At 42.2% G+C, this 15629-nt stretch overlaps 2 protein-coding genes across 2 annotated transcripts in view; one reads left to right on the forward strand and one right to left on the reverse strand.

Moving 5' to 3' along the window:
- The first annotated feature begins 2637 nt into the window (after positions 1–2637).
- Positions 2638–7313, forward strand: LOC118811707 (very long-chain acyl-CoA synthetase-like). Its single transcript, XM_036576111.1, has 10 exons — positions 2638–3215; positions 4356–4565; positions 4746–4904; positions 5273–5397; positions 5559–5753; positions 5838–5928; positions 6064–6262; positions 6398–6495; positions 6611–6741; positions 6834–7313. The coding sequence occupies exons 1-10, from the start codon at positions 2741–2743 to the stop codon at positions 7008–7010; spliced, it is 1860 nt and encodes a 619-aa protein (XP_036432004.1). The 5' UTR covers positions 2638–2740; the 3' UTR covers positions 7011–7313.
- Positions 7314–9183: 1870 nt separating this feature from the next.
- tjp1b (tight junction protein 1b) overlaps positions 9184–15629 on the reverse strand; it is a 75380-nt gene continuing 68934 nt past the window's right edge. Inside the window, exons 23-31 of the mRNA XM_036576110.1 lie at positions 15346–15588; positions 13211–14140; positions 12955–13046; positions 12445–12657; positions 12227–12354; positions 11619–12051; positions 10898–11115; positions 10513–10656; positions 9184–9516 (exon numbers count right to left, since the gene is read on the reverse strand). Coding sequence (XP_036432003.1) covers positions 9422–9516; positions 10513–10656; positions 10898–11115; positions 11619–12051; positions 12227–12354; positions 12445–12657; positions 12955–13046; positions 13211–14140; positions 15346–15588 — 2496 coding nt within the window. The 3' untranslated portion in view covers positions 9184–9421. The remainder of the gene's footprint in view (positions 9517–10512; positions 10657–10897; positions 11116–11618; positions 12052–12226; positions 12355–12444; positions 12658–12954; positions 13047–13210; positions 14141–15345; positions 15589–15629) is intronic.

The following is a 15629-nucleotide window of genomic DNA, read 5'->3' on the forward strand; positions in this document are numbered from 1 at the left end:
TGGCTCTAACGCCCAGAGTCACCGCAACAGCTTAGTCCTGCTCTGATTTATAGTGACGTGTGCAAAAATCAGGGCACGTATTTTATGTTGTTTTTTTCATTTTCATTGTGTTAAACCCAGCAAATAATTAGCAAATAAATGCCATATTTAAGTCTGTTACCTGTAAAGGATCATTAACTTATTTTCACTTAGAAAATCAACAAAACACAATTTGACCAAGGTTCTTCAAACGTTTGAATTTAGTGGTTGTATTCATGGATATATAAATGTAGTGATCCTTTTGAACTGCAAATTACAACCCCATTTCCAAAAAAGCTGGGACGCTGTGCGTAAAAACAGAATTCAATGATGTACAAATCATTTAAACCCTAAATTTAATTGAAAATAGTACAAAGACAACATATCAAATGTTGTAAACTGAGGAATTTAATTGTTTTTTGAAAAATATGTGCCAATTTTGAATTTGATGCCAACAACACGTTCCAAAAAAGTTGGGACAGGGGCAACAAATGGCTGGTACAGTTGTGTAATGCTTAAAAAAACACCTGGTGGTTGATTGGCAACAGGTCAGTAACGTGATTGTGTATAAAAAGAACATCTTTAGAGAGGCTGAGTCTTTCAGAAGTAAAGATGAGGAGGGGTTCACCACTCTGTGAAAGACTAAATGATCAAATAGTACAACAATTCAAGAACTTTTGCTTTTCATCATCTACAGTGCATAATATCATTAAAAGATTCAGTGAATCTGGAGAAATCTCTGTATGCAAGGGACAAGGCCAAAAACCAGTATTTGCTGGCCATGATCTTTGGGCCTTCAAACGGCACTGTATTAAAAACAGACATGATTCTGTAGTGGAAATCACTGCATGGGCTCAGGAACACATCTGAAAACCACTGTCTGTAAAAACAGTCCGTTGCTGCATCCACAGGTGCAAGTTAAAACTCAAAAACGCAAAGAAGAAACAAGATATAAACAGGATCCAGGAATGCTGTCACCTTCTCTGGCCCGAGCTCATTTAAAGTGGACTGAGGTGAAGTGGAAAAGTGTCCTTAGCTTGTTATCAGTGCACAGTTCAAAAGCCAGCATTCATGATGGTGTAGGGGTGCATTAGTGCACATGGCATGGGTGACTGGCACATCATTGAAGGCACCATTAATGCTGAATGATTTATACATGTTTTGGCAACATATGCTGCCATCCAGATGACGTCTTTTTCAGGGAAGGCCTTGATTATTTCAGCAAGACAAAGTCAAACTACATTCTGCATGTATTACAACAACATGGCTCCATAGTAAAAGAGTCTGGGTGCTAAACTGACCTGCCTGCAGTCCCGACCTGTCACCACTGAAAACATTTGGAGGGTTATAAAATATAAAATAAGAGTGTTGTTAAAAGAAGAGGTGATGAAACACAGTGGTAAACATGCCCCTGTCCCAACTATTTTGGAATGTGTTGTTGGCATCAAAAATGGGCATATATTTTTCAAAAAACAAAATTTCTCAGTTTGAACATTTGATATGTTGTCTTTGTAGTATTTTATAAATCAGAGCAGGACTAAGCTGTTGCGGTGACTCTGGGCGTTAGAGCCATAGTGCTCCACGAACCCACTGATAACCTCAGACGATCTGCTGAAAAGGTCTTTGTTTTGCTAAAGACTTACTGTGTTCTTCTATTCTTCACAAAAATGTCTAAAATGAAACAGAGTTAATTCTTCAGCTAAGATGTTGTCAAGAATGGTCATGTATGTCACTGAGAGGGTAAGAACATCACTACAAGATGCCAAAACAATCCTGTTTTACCCACACAGACACCACTGTCTGCCACATATACACAATGATCACTGTTATTGATTTCCAAATCATTGCATCCCATTTTTATTTACACTGCTGAGCGTCTCAACTTTTTTGGAAATGGGATTGTACATAATAATATTCTCAAATGTTTGCCTTAAAAGACAGGAAAGACGTCTAAAGCCAACATTGTCTACATTATGGCCAGTGCTGTTTGGAGTTAAGAAGTAAACTAACAGCTAACAACATAAGCAACAACATATAGTCCCTATGTTGGAGGGTTTATACCATTTTGCATGTGGCCATCTGCGTAGCCACACCTCCAGAGTCTCTGGGTGCCAGTACCAGCCGGTAGCAGGACACTACACTGTTCAACTCAGCAAATAAACAGCAGGACACTACACTGTGTCAAGCTCAGCAAATGAATGCCTTATTTAATTGTCTTCCTTGCAAAGGATTGTTAACTTATTTTGCGTAGAAAACGGAATTTGTCTGGGGATGTTCAAACTTTTGAATGAGAGTGTCTTCTGTGTTAATAAGCTATAATTACCAAATACAGCTGGCAGGAAAAAATCCTCCTCCACATAAAGCAGTTTTGTCAGGGAAAAAGCAGATCCCGTGCTTTGACTTTAGTCCGTCTCTAGACTGCACCTCACCAGAGATCATCAGCTTCGTCTGCATCTTCTACTTGGAAATGGATTTGCGGTTCAATCTGGTATACAGAGTTGTGAAACACGGGGGGGCGGGGCTAAAGAACGCTGAGGCTGCGGGGGTCGTGGTTATAGAACGCGGGGGCGGGGGGCGTGGCTGTGTGATGGAATCCCTTTGGCTCCCTAAAGCCCTGAACTTGTGCCTATATGCGCTCTAGGAAGTTTAAGCCCCGCAGAGCTGCGCTACGGCCCGAGTTTTCTCATGAACATTTCAGCGCCGCAGCTCGTTCAGCTTAAACATGTACGTGTGGTTCACTCTGCTGGCCGGGCTGGCTCTGCTGCCGGCTCTTCTGAAGACCCTGTGTCCATACCTTCTCCAGGACTGCGTCTACATGTTTAGAGCGGCGCGCTTCGGAATCAGGTTAGAAATGTACAAGAGGAGAACTCCTTTCTACAGCATCCTGGACTGTTTCCTAGACTCCGTGAGGAGACACCCGCTCAAGCCCTTCATCCACTTCGAGGGAAAGACCTACTCGTACTCGGATGTGGACAGGGAAAGCAACAAGGTTGCGCACGCGTTGAGGGCCGTGGTTGGTCTTAAAGAGGGGGACACGGTTGCCATGTTTTTGGGGAACGAGCCCTGCTTTGCTTGGACTTGGCTCGGCTTAGCCAAGTTAGGCTGCGCTGCTGCTCTGCTCAACTTCAACATCCGATCCAAATCGCTTCTGCACTGCTTCTCCTGCTGCGGCGCGCGCGTGCTGATCGCAGCCGAAGGTAACACGTCTGTTAAACAGGTCGACCACCACTGTAGTGTTTTCTGCATGATCCGCGCACACGTGACTGCTTTTTCTGCTCTCTGCTGCACGGCCTAGACCCCGAGAAGCGCAGGTTCTTTGATCAACTTCAGTCAATGATTAAACCAGCAGCAGATACAGCTGACAGTCTCATCTGACAGCGTTAACCCTTTTCTCACTTGTGGATCTTAATAGCAGCTCGTTTATTACAGTTCTCTGCACAGTTCTTAATCCCTTAAAGGGGAATTCCACCGATTTTTCCAGATTTCTGAATGATTCAGTCCTTGAGATGGAAACAGATTCATTCAGAGTGGTGTGGTGTGAGGTGGTTCATTGTAGAGAAACTTAGTGACTCTGATTTCTTTACAGCGGTGATGATAGGAACCAGGGGTCTCAAAGTATACAACACAAATGTAGCCTTTTTATTTACTCTCCGAAACCTCCCGTGAATCTACACGTGCATTCTGAGTTTTTATATGTAATTTTGATTATGGTAAAATAGGGAAGAATCTGGGAAAAAAGTTTTCATTCAGGACTATTTTGCCTCACAACGCCCTGCTTATGTTCCACCACCATGAATGGGTTAAATAAATGGATTAACAGGACGTTTTAGGCCAAAATCGTATCATGAAACTATCATCAGACAGTGTCTCAGGCATCAGGCCGTGTACTTTTTATGATGACTTTCTGTGAGGGAGGTTCCAGGCATTAAATTCTTCAGACTTCTGGTTCCTATCACCACCACTGTGAACAATTCTGATTCAGTAAGTTTCTCTAGAACTGAGCATTTCATACCAAACCACTTTGAACTACTTTGTTTACATCCTAATTATTTAATTCTGCAGAACTTTGGAAAATTGGTGGAGTTCCCCTTAAACTACAGGCTTATTATTCACTTATTAATCCCAAGATTTACTATTCAGTAACTAGTACACATTGTTCAGTAACTGCTGTGAAGCTAGTCTGTGAGTTGTGTAGTGATGAGAGAGAACTGATGGTTGGGTCCATGTAGGCCCTCAGGGGTTTAAGAGGGGGCATGCTGTTGCACTGAGAGCACCTGCTCTGTCTTTATGTTCTGTGTAGGTTTGCATTGTTCAGCATGTGTGTTGTGTTATTGCAGAGCTCCGTGGTGCTGTGGAAGAGATTTTGCCTGCTTTAAAAGAGAAGGGCATCTGCGTGTACCTTCTCAGTGATGAGTGCAGCACAGATGGCATTAAGAACATCTCTCAGGCCATCAAACAGGCATCAGATGAACCTCTGTCACCATCAGTCAGAGCCAATCTTAAACCTAAGAGCACAGCTCTCTACATCTACACATCCGGAACGACAGGTAACAGACGGAATAGGTTAAATCAGAATCAGAATATTTTAAATTTTGTCAAGGTCATGACGTATAAGGAATTTCTTTCTCTCTCTCTCTCTCTCTCTCTCTCTCTCTATATATATATATATATATATATATATATATATATATATACATATATAAAAACGCCTCTTGATTTGGGTGCAGGTCTCCCTAAAGCAGCTCTGATTACTCAGGAGAGGGTGTGGGCAGCGTCCTTTATTCAGGGTGTTTCTGGAGTCACCGCTGACGATGTGTTTTACATAAATCTGCCCTTCTACCACAGTGCTGGGTTTCTAATAGGACTTACTGGTTGTATTGAACGAGGTAAAGGTTTCATTCTTTCCTGAGGTCTTTAATTCCTCTCCCATTTAATACAGTATTATGTTGTCACTGTCGTAAGAACACATGATATCTCTGAAATAAGAACTTTATAGAATGAAAATGTTATTAACTTCAGTAAATGTTAATTCAACAATGTTAAGCCACAATGTGTTGCAACAGTATTATTTTTAGAATATAGGAGTATATTTTTTATATTATTATATAGATATATTGGATATATTATTGCAGCCGATCTATCTAGATTATAATTCTTGTATATATTCTTACAGAATATATAATGTTGTGTAATATGTGAGTGTGAATGTGATCAGTAAGTCCTGTTCATATGTGACATTGTACCTTTTTTTTAGGGAATTCTGTGGTTCTGCGGCGGAAATTTTCTGCCTCTCAGTTCTGGGATGACTGCAGAAAGTATAATGTTACAGTGATGCAGTACATTGGGGAAACAATGCGTTACCTCTGCAATACACCAAAGGTCAGTATTTTGTCCTCCTTTGTAATTTACACCAATACAGGGAAATCTCTTCTCACTTTAAGGCTGCATGTTGTTGGCTTAGATTTTCTTAAAATGATTTGATGGTACTTTGCTGAGATAACACCCGTGTAAGTAGTAAACATTGTGTTTCGTGTTAACAGAAAGACAATGACAAAGACCATAAGGTGAGGATTGCTATAGGTAATGGTGTACGAGCTGATGTCTGGAATGAATTCCTGAAGCGCTTTGGGAATATTTATGTCAGGGAGCTCTACGCTGCCACAGAGGGAAACATCGGCTTTATTAACTACACCTCTAAGGTCGGCGTGGTGGGCCGTGTTAATGTCCTCCACAGGGTAAGGCCTTACTATGTCCAAATGCTATTTAAAACAGGAGACCTCACATTTAGATGGAGCTAATTTTCAGTTGTGTTTGTTTAGAATCTGTTCCCCTACGCCCTCATCAAGTTTGACATCGAGAAAGAAGAGCCTGTGAGGAATGCAGATGGACTTTGTGTTCGAGCTGCTCAAGGTCAGTCACCTTCTGCTGTTCAGTGTAAAAGTCAATTCAAATGATTAGCTGTGGTAAGACACGTATAGCCCACACACAATACCACATTGGTTTATCCTGGTCATTCCAGTTGTACTGATGAAAATTGTCCTGCAGGTGAGGCTGGACTGTTGGTTGGGAAAATCACCAAAAAGTCTCCCTTTGTTGGTTATGCTGGAAACGAGCAGCAGACAGAGAAGAAGAGGCTCAGAGATGTCTTTGTTAAAGGAGATCTGTATTTCAACAGTGGGGATTTGCTGAAGATAGATCACGAAAACTTTGTCTACTTTCAGGATCGCGTTGGAGACACTTTCAGGTATTTTACCCTGATTCTGTCTACGAAATGAAAATCTACTAGAAATTCCTCACCCCTCAGTGGCACACATGCGTCATGTTTTGCCCCACTGACGTCAACAGACTGAGCTGATTATTATTTTGGCATTACTTACAGATGGAAAGGAGAGAATGTAGCAACAACTGAGGTATCAGACATTCTAACAATGGTGGATTGCATTGAGGAGGCAAATGTCTATGGTGTTACGGTCAAAGGTAAACATTAAGAATGGTGGCAGAATGGTTTGTTTGACAGTTTGATAAAATATTAACATTTCACTGATGGTTGTATAGATGTCACATGCAGTGTCTTAATTTATTCCTTCACAAGGGCATGAGGGAAGGATCGGGATGGCAGCCGTCACACTAACAGAGGGAAAAGAGTTTGATTGTGTTGACACGTGTAGAGTTTTATCCAGTTTGCTTCCAGTTTATGCCAGACCTTATTTCATTCGCATTCAGGTGAGATGAACAGTGTTAAAATTCAGTATGACTGCTCGCATTACTTTCAGTCGCAAATGCAGATGTCTCATTAAAGCGTGTTTGTCTTACAGAATTCTTTGGAAATGACAGGAACCTTCAAATTGAAAAAGGTGAAACTAGTGGCAGAAGGTTTTGATCCAGCTCTCATACAGGATCCTCTGTATTTCCTTGATTTGGCTCAGAAGAAATACATTCCCCTCACTCAGGATATTTATAACTCAGTGCTGGCAGGAGAAATTAAACTGTAAGCCTGGAAGTGTACAGATGTTCAAACTTTTAATTTGTAAACATTTCTTAACACTTGTTTTCATGTGCCTTGTGAAAAATAAGAATAACAACTAATAGTAAAATAACTGCAAACTAATCTCAGGGAATATAGCAGTGATTTGTCGTTTCTGTCAGTTTTTTTAATCAATGGACCAATTCAGTAAGCAATGTTTTATGGTGTGAGAATAACTGTAATAAAAAGTTATGTTTAATGTGATGCAATAATAAAGTACGTCATCTGTTGTCTTACTGACAATAAATATACTTCCGTGTAAGAAACTTGAGTAGTTTAAGTGAGAAATTACTCTGTGCAGTCATGATGTTAGCAGCTGCCTCAGATTGGTTTGCCATGATAAGCCCTGTTTTATCAGCACACTCCTGTAATAATGACTCAACTCGTTTGTAGGGGTCAGATGAGGAGCAGGGTCTATGACCATCTTTCACCTTCAAAACTAATCTCTGAATATAAGCATTTATCAGGTGTGCTGGAACCAGTGCCCTTTTGAACCAGTATTTGGGTCAATATGTGAGACAGAGAGATAGCTTTTAAACAACCTTTGCACCCTTCACAACAAGCACAATCCAAACATATGTGCACAGTGCTGACATTAGAAGCCTGACATTACTTTAAAAATGAATTTATTTAATAATACAGTGGTATACTTAGAAATGTGCTGCAAAGAAAAAAAAAGAAAAGAAAAAACAAATGGAAAAAAAAAAATTCAGCCACACAAGAAAAAGAAACTAATGTTGGGTTGAAGCTGCATTATATCAAAAGAAAATAGTACTGATGTGCCTTAATAAATTGTTTACTAGTACAAAAATACATTTCAGGGCACACAATACAGCATCCAGTATCACAAATAAAGTAGGGGACCACTCACCACAGTGGACCCTTCTGAAGTACAGAGTCATTAAATTATTTAAACCGAGCACTTTCCTATGTTGTAAATAAGAATAAAAATGTTTTGTTTTCTTACTGTTAAAAATGCCGTTAAGTAGAGTTTGTGTATATGTTGGTAGAAAAGTTATTTATTCTTTTTTATTATTATTATTTTAAATTTTTCATTACTGCTAACTTTAGTTCCAAGGCTCAGGGGTATAACTGTAATATAAACATAACCAATGTAATAGGTTTTTCTTTTCTTTTTTTTTTAAGCATTTTTTTCCCCCCTCCATCTTAACTTTTTATACAAAATAACAAATGTACAAAAGGTCATTTACAGCAAACCAAGGCCATAGGCTAGCGGTATATACAGCCATAATTTAAACATATCCTAGTGTTTTGTATATCCTTTGACTTCATATGCATAGCAGTAAAATAAAGCATACCTGTTCATTAGCCTTGATTATTTGTGTGCTAAAGTCCACTGACAGAATGGGTTAAAGATGGTGAGAGAAATTGAATATCCTTCAAAGTGTCACTCTAAAACTTAAATCTGACTTTTGCATGTCTTTCGTTAAATTAAAGTTAATATGCAGATAAGGCATCACTGCTCGCAGTGTAAAGATGGGAACGTTTGTGTTCTGAACTTAGTAGCAGGCTTCTGGACCTGAGTCATAGCACATGCATAGATCTCTAGACAGCAGGAGTTTTGGAAAACCAAAGTCAATGTCAGTGTGTTCATCTATGGTAAAACATCGCTAGAAAAGGTCTGAAAAAAATGGAGCCCATTTCTAAGCCAGAGAAGGAAGTCCATCAGCAATGAGTGGAAAAAGTCCCAATCCTTCAAAAGCGTTTCCTTCACGTCATCATCTTTATGTCCTTCAGTTGTCCTTCATTCTGAAGTCCCAGAAGAGTAGGCTCAGACTTTTGCAGATCCACACAGATCCTCACACGCACACACACACACAGACCCACCCACACACATGACCACAGACCTCACAAACAAAAAAGTTCTGCATACATCAACTTTTTTGTTTGGGAGCATACAGAATTGCAATATTTAGACTGAATTATTTGATGTCATTTATTTCCATGTTCCACTTGAAATGTCTTTTTTAATTACTTGGAGAAGAGGCTACAAATGTCAAAATGGGATTATTTCAGTCTGTCTGTGGCACTGGTCATGCATTCTATTAACAGTTCACTTAAAGAATTAATGTATTCTGTCATTTTTTGCAAGCCTTCAAGCACCAAAAGAAAAGAAGAGGTGGGGGGGGGGTTGCAGGGATTCAGCACCAGGAGGAGGTGCTCTCCATGTCCTCCAATATTCTGGGGCACAATGAATTCCATCTGCAAAAACTAGAGGAAAAAAAATATATAACTCCTTCATGGAGTCAAGCAAATCCCCAGGGAGGAGCAGAGCAGGGATGAAGGGGAAGAGAGGAGTCTTCCTCATGTTCTCCACTGACGCTTTCACATTCAGTAACAGACCAGCTGTCGTCCTCTTCAGAAGTGGTCAATGAGCACAGACACACAGTTAGCGCCCACCAGGTAATTGGGGTCCCCTGGGAGAGATTTATTTTGCCAGCATTTGGGGTCACCTGCAGGGAAATCAAGAGGTCAGTGAAGAGAATGCAAAGCTATAACACAGGACTACACCGCAGGGCTTTCAGGGTCATGCTGTGTCCAAGTGCTGCCTTTTGGAATTAATAAATAGTGAGTTGTTGTGAATGAACGTGTTTACTTTCTTTCCCATTCACACTTGTTCTGGGTCATCTGATCTTAAGTGCATTAGGTGCAGGTGTGAACAGGGTACAACGCATCTTGACTCATTGTGATCCAATCACTCAAAACACCTTCGGAGGTGGTCAGAGGCACATATGACCACTTAACATGTACAGTGTGAATGCTAAAGCATCTTGATGCATCTTACACAGAAGGACTGCCTCAATCAGCTGCATCATCACAGCACAGTCAAAACCAGCTGCATAGCTTATTTTTTTGCCTCTACTATTTGTTTACAAGCTGCGTTAGCGGTTCACATGGCCGGAAAACGTTTATAACAGCCCTTTTATTTATATGAACACTGACTCGATGTACATTTTTGTCTGACAGCAAAAGCAGCAGATACTGGCGTAGTAAATGTGGCTGGTACCCTCGCTTCCACCAGTCATGCAATCTGATCACTGGAGGTACCTTTGAGAGACATGGAAATGCCAGGTGTGAACAGCAACACATCTCGCTATTCTCTTACGATCAGATCACTTAAGATTGATGTTAATACCAAGTGTGAATAGGGCCTTTTGAGACATATAATTAACAGTTTTGTGTTTCCTCAGTTCAGCCTGTGAATTCACTTGTAAAAGGATAAAAAAGGTAGATACTATTAAGAAACGTCTTTGTGCTTAACAAGCACAAATTCGGGTAGCCAAGGCAGCAAGGGAGACAACACGAGCAGAAGGAAGAGAAGAGCCTTTCAAGAAATAGAAAATGGAAGAAACCCCACAACCACCAACATTAATTTTTACCACTACCACAACAATCACGTTCAAGAACAAAAGAAACCCAAAAGCCCAGAGAGAGAAAGGACAGCGTACCCGACGAGGAGTCGGAGGATTTTAGAGCAAAAGACCAACCATCAGGAGTCATAGACGCACAGTGTGGTAGGCGCAGCTCCACCGGCTTCAGGAACTTCAGACCATGAGGCCCACACATGACCAGGGGGCTGAGCAGAGTTTCACCTGCAGGGACACAGATTAAAGAGGTCAGCCCTGAACGATACCCACCAATCATGACGGCTAAAAACATGGCTGTGAAATGTAAGATGTGTGAGGTTATTCAGAGACCCTATAAAACAAAGTGCACCAGGATCCTATTAGTCTGTTACTGCTCTTTCATTCATTATTTAAACATTCAGAATGACACGCTAGAAAGAACAGTGAGATGCAGCTTGTAATGCGTTACGTAATAAAGAATGCAGACCTTTCTCTTTGTCCAGCGGAGGCAGGATGCTGTTGTCCCTGCAAACTTTAAAGTAGATCTCCTGCTCCACACTTTCTGGAATGGCCCCCTGAGGGATGATGATGCTCACCCCTGTCTCTATTGAACTCAGCACCCCACCGTTACAGTTAAAGATGCCCCGTGCTGTGGCAACTACTGTGTGCCCTTCATCATCGTCATCATCGTCCAGTGCACTGGGGCTGTAATGAAAAGATCAGTCACTCACTGAAGAAAGTGTGAGGATGCTAATGCACTATACATCCTTGTTTTGTCCATCTGGTTCCAATTTATACAAGAGACAGGGAATATGGTGCACTACCTTAACCAGTTGGTTGGTATCATCAGTACATCTAAAACACTGAATAACTGCATATATCGTAAAAAGATAAAGACCACTTACAGACAGCCTGTGAACCACAATAACCAGCATCTGCATAAACTGCACACTAACAGGTAGCTTATGGGATGTCAGCCCATTATACATTATCGTGTTTTATTCATTTATTTTTATCAACTGTTCCATTTCTACTATTTCTTCTTAAATGCTGAATTTTTAAAATGTCATTATACATTTTATATTTATAGTTTTTCATGGCCTTTTTAAAAATGTGGCGCTGCTATTTTGTTGGTGTATTTTGTCCATTTCAGCTTGATCTCAATCAATCAATCAATCAATCAATCAAAAAATTGTGAAGCCTTTTACCTGACAGGAATAGCCTTGGGGATAGCATTGACATTGTTGTGCTGATATTTGGGCCTGTTGTCCATCGTGCGAGTAAATGTGTCCACACCACTGTCTGACTCCAGAGGCTGGGGTGAGAGGTGAGTTTTAGGGTTGTTGTTCACAATAGTGGGCTTTGCCTGCGAGTCATTGGGGAGAAGGTTGTGGTTGAACTTGGGGCTCTCAAACTTGCGCTCGAATGGTCTTGCAGAGCTTGTATAAGGCTTTGGGACGTAGCGGTTATAGCTGGCGGGAGCAGGGGCACCCAGAGTCTTGGGAGGAATGTCAGTGCCATTAACTGGAGATTTTTGGGGAAGGTAGTTGGCTTGGACTGTGTCATCCCGGGTAGGAGGACGGAGAGTAGACAGATCCGGTTTGCTTTTGGGAGAGTTGTGGTGATCGGGTAGGGAGTTGACTGAGAATTACAAGCAGAGTATAAATCATTTTGAGGTCATAACTTCAAACACAAATTACAGTTTCAGTGAGAGCAAAATATGGTCCGTATAAATGTTTATGTAATATTACATTGCGCCCAATTCAAATGCTACACTGTTTAAGAGTGCATGCTTAAGAATGTTCTTAGCTCTCACCCTCAGTGTTGGTGAGTTTGGGTAGAGACGTGGGGGGAACAGCAGGTCCTGACTGGCCGTAAGGAGCAGCTGAAGAGTTGATTGGTGGCAATGGCTCATATCTCTTATCCACATCAACTGATTCTGTCCTAAAAGACAAAATATTTATATATGTTACAAAAGGTATACAAGCAAGTTCACAATACATGGGAAATGCCACTGAGGACTGTATATTTTACCTGTTGTAGGGGTATGCTAACTGATTCTGTGAAGGTTTAGCCAGATCATGAAAGCGGTTGATTCCTGGCTGATTCATGGCCTTGTTGTCAAAGCTGCGGCGATCAAAGTATGACAGCTGTTTCCTGTAGTACTCCTCATCCTCATCAGGGTCATAGTGGTTAGAGCGGACCACCTCCTCTCCTAATCTAGATTGGGGCTTCTGTGGCTCAGCCCTATGGAGAGAGCGTGAGGGAGGGAGAGATGGAGGTAGAGGGATGTAATAATGAGAAATAATAACAATCAAACTGAGAAAGGTCAGATGAGAGCCACCAGGGGGAGCTCCACGATTCCTTGTGTTACACATCACTTAAAGCTAAATCAAGTGGAAAACAGAAGAGTTCATGCCATAAATATTGTTAACCCATATTAACATTTTAAGAATCATTTTACTGTATTTGTTCTTATTTATTAAAAAGGGGAACACAATCATGATCTAGATTTTTACATGTAATGGGGCTTGTGTTAGTTACCTGTACGCAGGTTTTTCTTGTTCTAGGTTGCTGAGGGAGTTGGCTTTAAGCACAGGGCCAGGGGCACTCGCAGGTTTGGGGAGGTCAGTGGGCTATTGCACAAGATGATTTCCGTTTAGTCACAACAAAAACGATTTCAGAGTTTTATACAAATCTGACATTCTCACAGATTAAAAAAGCTGTACTACAGTGTACATGTTCAATTATAATGGCTAAAAGTGGTATTCTAATTCATGCAAGTAAGACATTATTATACCCTGATCCCTGGCAGATCTCCAGCCTCTTTAGCTCTGTCAACAGACACAGAGCGCTTGTTCTCAAACATCTTGACCCTGTTGAGAACAGACTGGGGCTTCATGGCAGGATCCTCCTCTGGGTCTTCTCTGGGAGGAGGGGGCAGGGGTTTAGAAGCTGCAGAATGGACAGGCTCTCCTGGGGACAGCAGAACTTCTGGTTTAGGTGGTGGAACCGGAGGCTCTGAATTCAAAGGTTCATGCTGCCCTGGTTTGTAGCCACGGTTCGGAGGCCCTGGATTATATGACGGTCTCATTGAAGCATCTCCATAATACTGCTTTGGAGGGTCAGGGGATCGGGGGGCATTGATGGGGAAAGTGTGGGGCTCTGGTTCATAAGGAGAGCGGGCATCGTATGTGACTGGGGGAGGAGGAGGAGGGGGCTCATCATAGCGAACAGGTCCTGGTTTGCCATGTCGCAACCGGTTATCATAACCCAAAGGAGCTTCGTCATAGCGGGGCTGAGGGGGACTATAGTCCCGTGTGGGGCCGTCCTCGTAGGGGGAACGAGGATCATAGCTCAGAGGAGGAGGAGGAGGCGGCGGCTGGTGGCCCTGAGGAAAGCCAGGTCCAGGGGGTGGAGGCTGGGACGAGGTCTGCTGGTCATAGTGGGGCCACTGTTCATCGTAGTGAGGCACACGGTTGTCGTAGTGCAGGTGTGGGTCATAGTTATGAGGCTTTGGTTGAGCATAGCCGCCACCATCATAGCCGTAAGGCGGGTGGTCGTACTCGCGGTATGGCTGTTTGTCCTGGTAGACAGGCTGGTGGCTGTAGGACAGAGACGTTGGGGGAGCTAAAGACTGTTGTTGCTGCTGCTGCGGTTGCTGCTGGGGCTTCATCCCGTGGTTCACTCGCACAGTTTCATCCATGCTGTACAGATCCTTCTTATACATCTGTAGGGAACACAACAACATGAAACAACATAAGTGCCTGAGAGACCTGGAACAGAGTGCAGAATTATACTTTGATTCACCACCCCACTAAAGGAAATAAACTTCAATCTATAAAATAAATACATCCAAGTTTGAAAAGAAAATGAAGAACTGTAAAACAAAGTGCACAATTAAAATTCTCTCAGGTTCAACAGAACGGGTTGTCCAAAGTATTTAATAAATCACACTCCCGCATTTAAAAAAAAACAAAAAAACATTTAATCCGTTGTGGTCAATATGCAATTAACAAGCAGACAATCTTATCAGTTATATACTTCTGTAATTTGATAAGAAGCCTTTCAGTATTGATGTGAACACAAATATCAGGCTGAATATCCATTTCAAATATCTTGAGTCTGCTGAGTATCTTAAGCATACTAAATTTAAATTTGATGCAATATCAATTAATTATTCGTGTCCAAAAGGCCCCTTTTCAAACTTTTTACAGGTAGCCTGAAGACAGTAAAACTGTAAAAGGTCCAGCGCCTGTTATAAATTACCCAATTACAAAGTAACAGCAGTGACTACATAAAGTCTTCATTGTACATTTAAAAAAGCAACTGGGAAGACATTATGCAGAATAAATTACATGAATCCCTTTTACACTGTTAAAAATACTGTCTGCAGGTTAGGCTGACATGCATCTACAGAGGTCCATTCTTGCAAATCAGGTAAAGTTCCTTTTGCAATTTCTCATTCTACTGCTACGATATCTACAGTGCCTACCAGTGCAACTACTCTACTGTGGCAAAATGGATGCTACTACTTGCTACTGCTATTTACTATTTCTAAAGACAGGACAAGCTGAAAAAAAATTCAACCATCAGGAGCCATGCAAGAAGAGATAGTAGAGGAGACAGTGAAGAGACTGATTGTGAGAGGCCTCTCTTCTGGGATCATTTAGACACAGATGCACCAGGCCCTCTTCCCTTTTCCTCAAACAGGCCCATCGTGGTGCATGTGTACCAAGTCACCCACACTCTCTAGGTGTCGGAGGCACACACAGCACACGCGTGGGTGGGCACAGCACTCATGCAGACAGCGGAGTGGGAGGAAAAAAATAAAAAGCATGTGCGAGAGACAGGCAGGTTAAAGAGAGTGAGCGAGCGGGGCCGAACCGGGCCATGACCGGGTCCAGCTTCTGGCGGTGCCAGTGGTGGTGGTACCTTTGGATCTGGGCCAGGCGGAAGCGACTGGTGGGGGTCGTGTGTTGGGGGCTGAGCGAGCTCAGGGTCGGGCTGGGGGTCAGGTTCTGGGGCGGGGCTGTAAAGGGAGTCAGCCTGAGGGGTGCCAGGTGGCTCCTCGGGGGTCATACCCGCTAGTGGTGTGGCGGGCTCAACAGCAGGGGGTGCTGCTGCTGCCGCCGCTGCAGAGGGAAAGGAGGGCAAGGCCACAGTAGCCTCAGCCTGCTGTGGAGTACGGGGCAGAAAGGTTACAGACACACGCCACC

The sequence above is a fragment of the Colossoma macropomum genome, unplaced genomic scaffold (genome assembly GCF_904425465.1).
Source record: "Colossoma macropomum unplaced genomic scaffold, Colossoma_macropomum, whole genome shotgun sequence".
In the NCBI taxonomy this organism is placed as follows: Eukaryota; Metazoa; Chordata; class Actinopteri; order Characiformes; family Serrasalmidae; genus Colossoma; species Colossoma macropomum.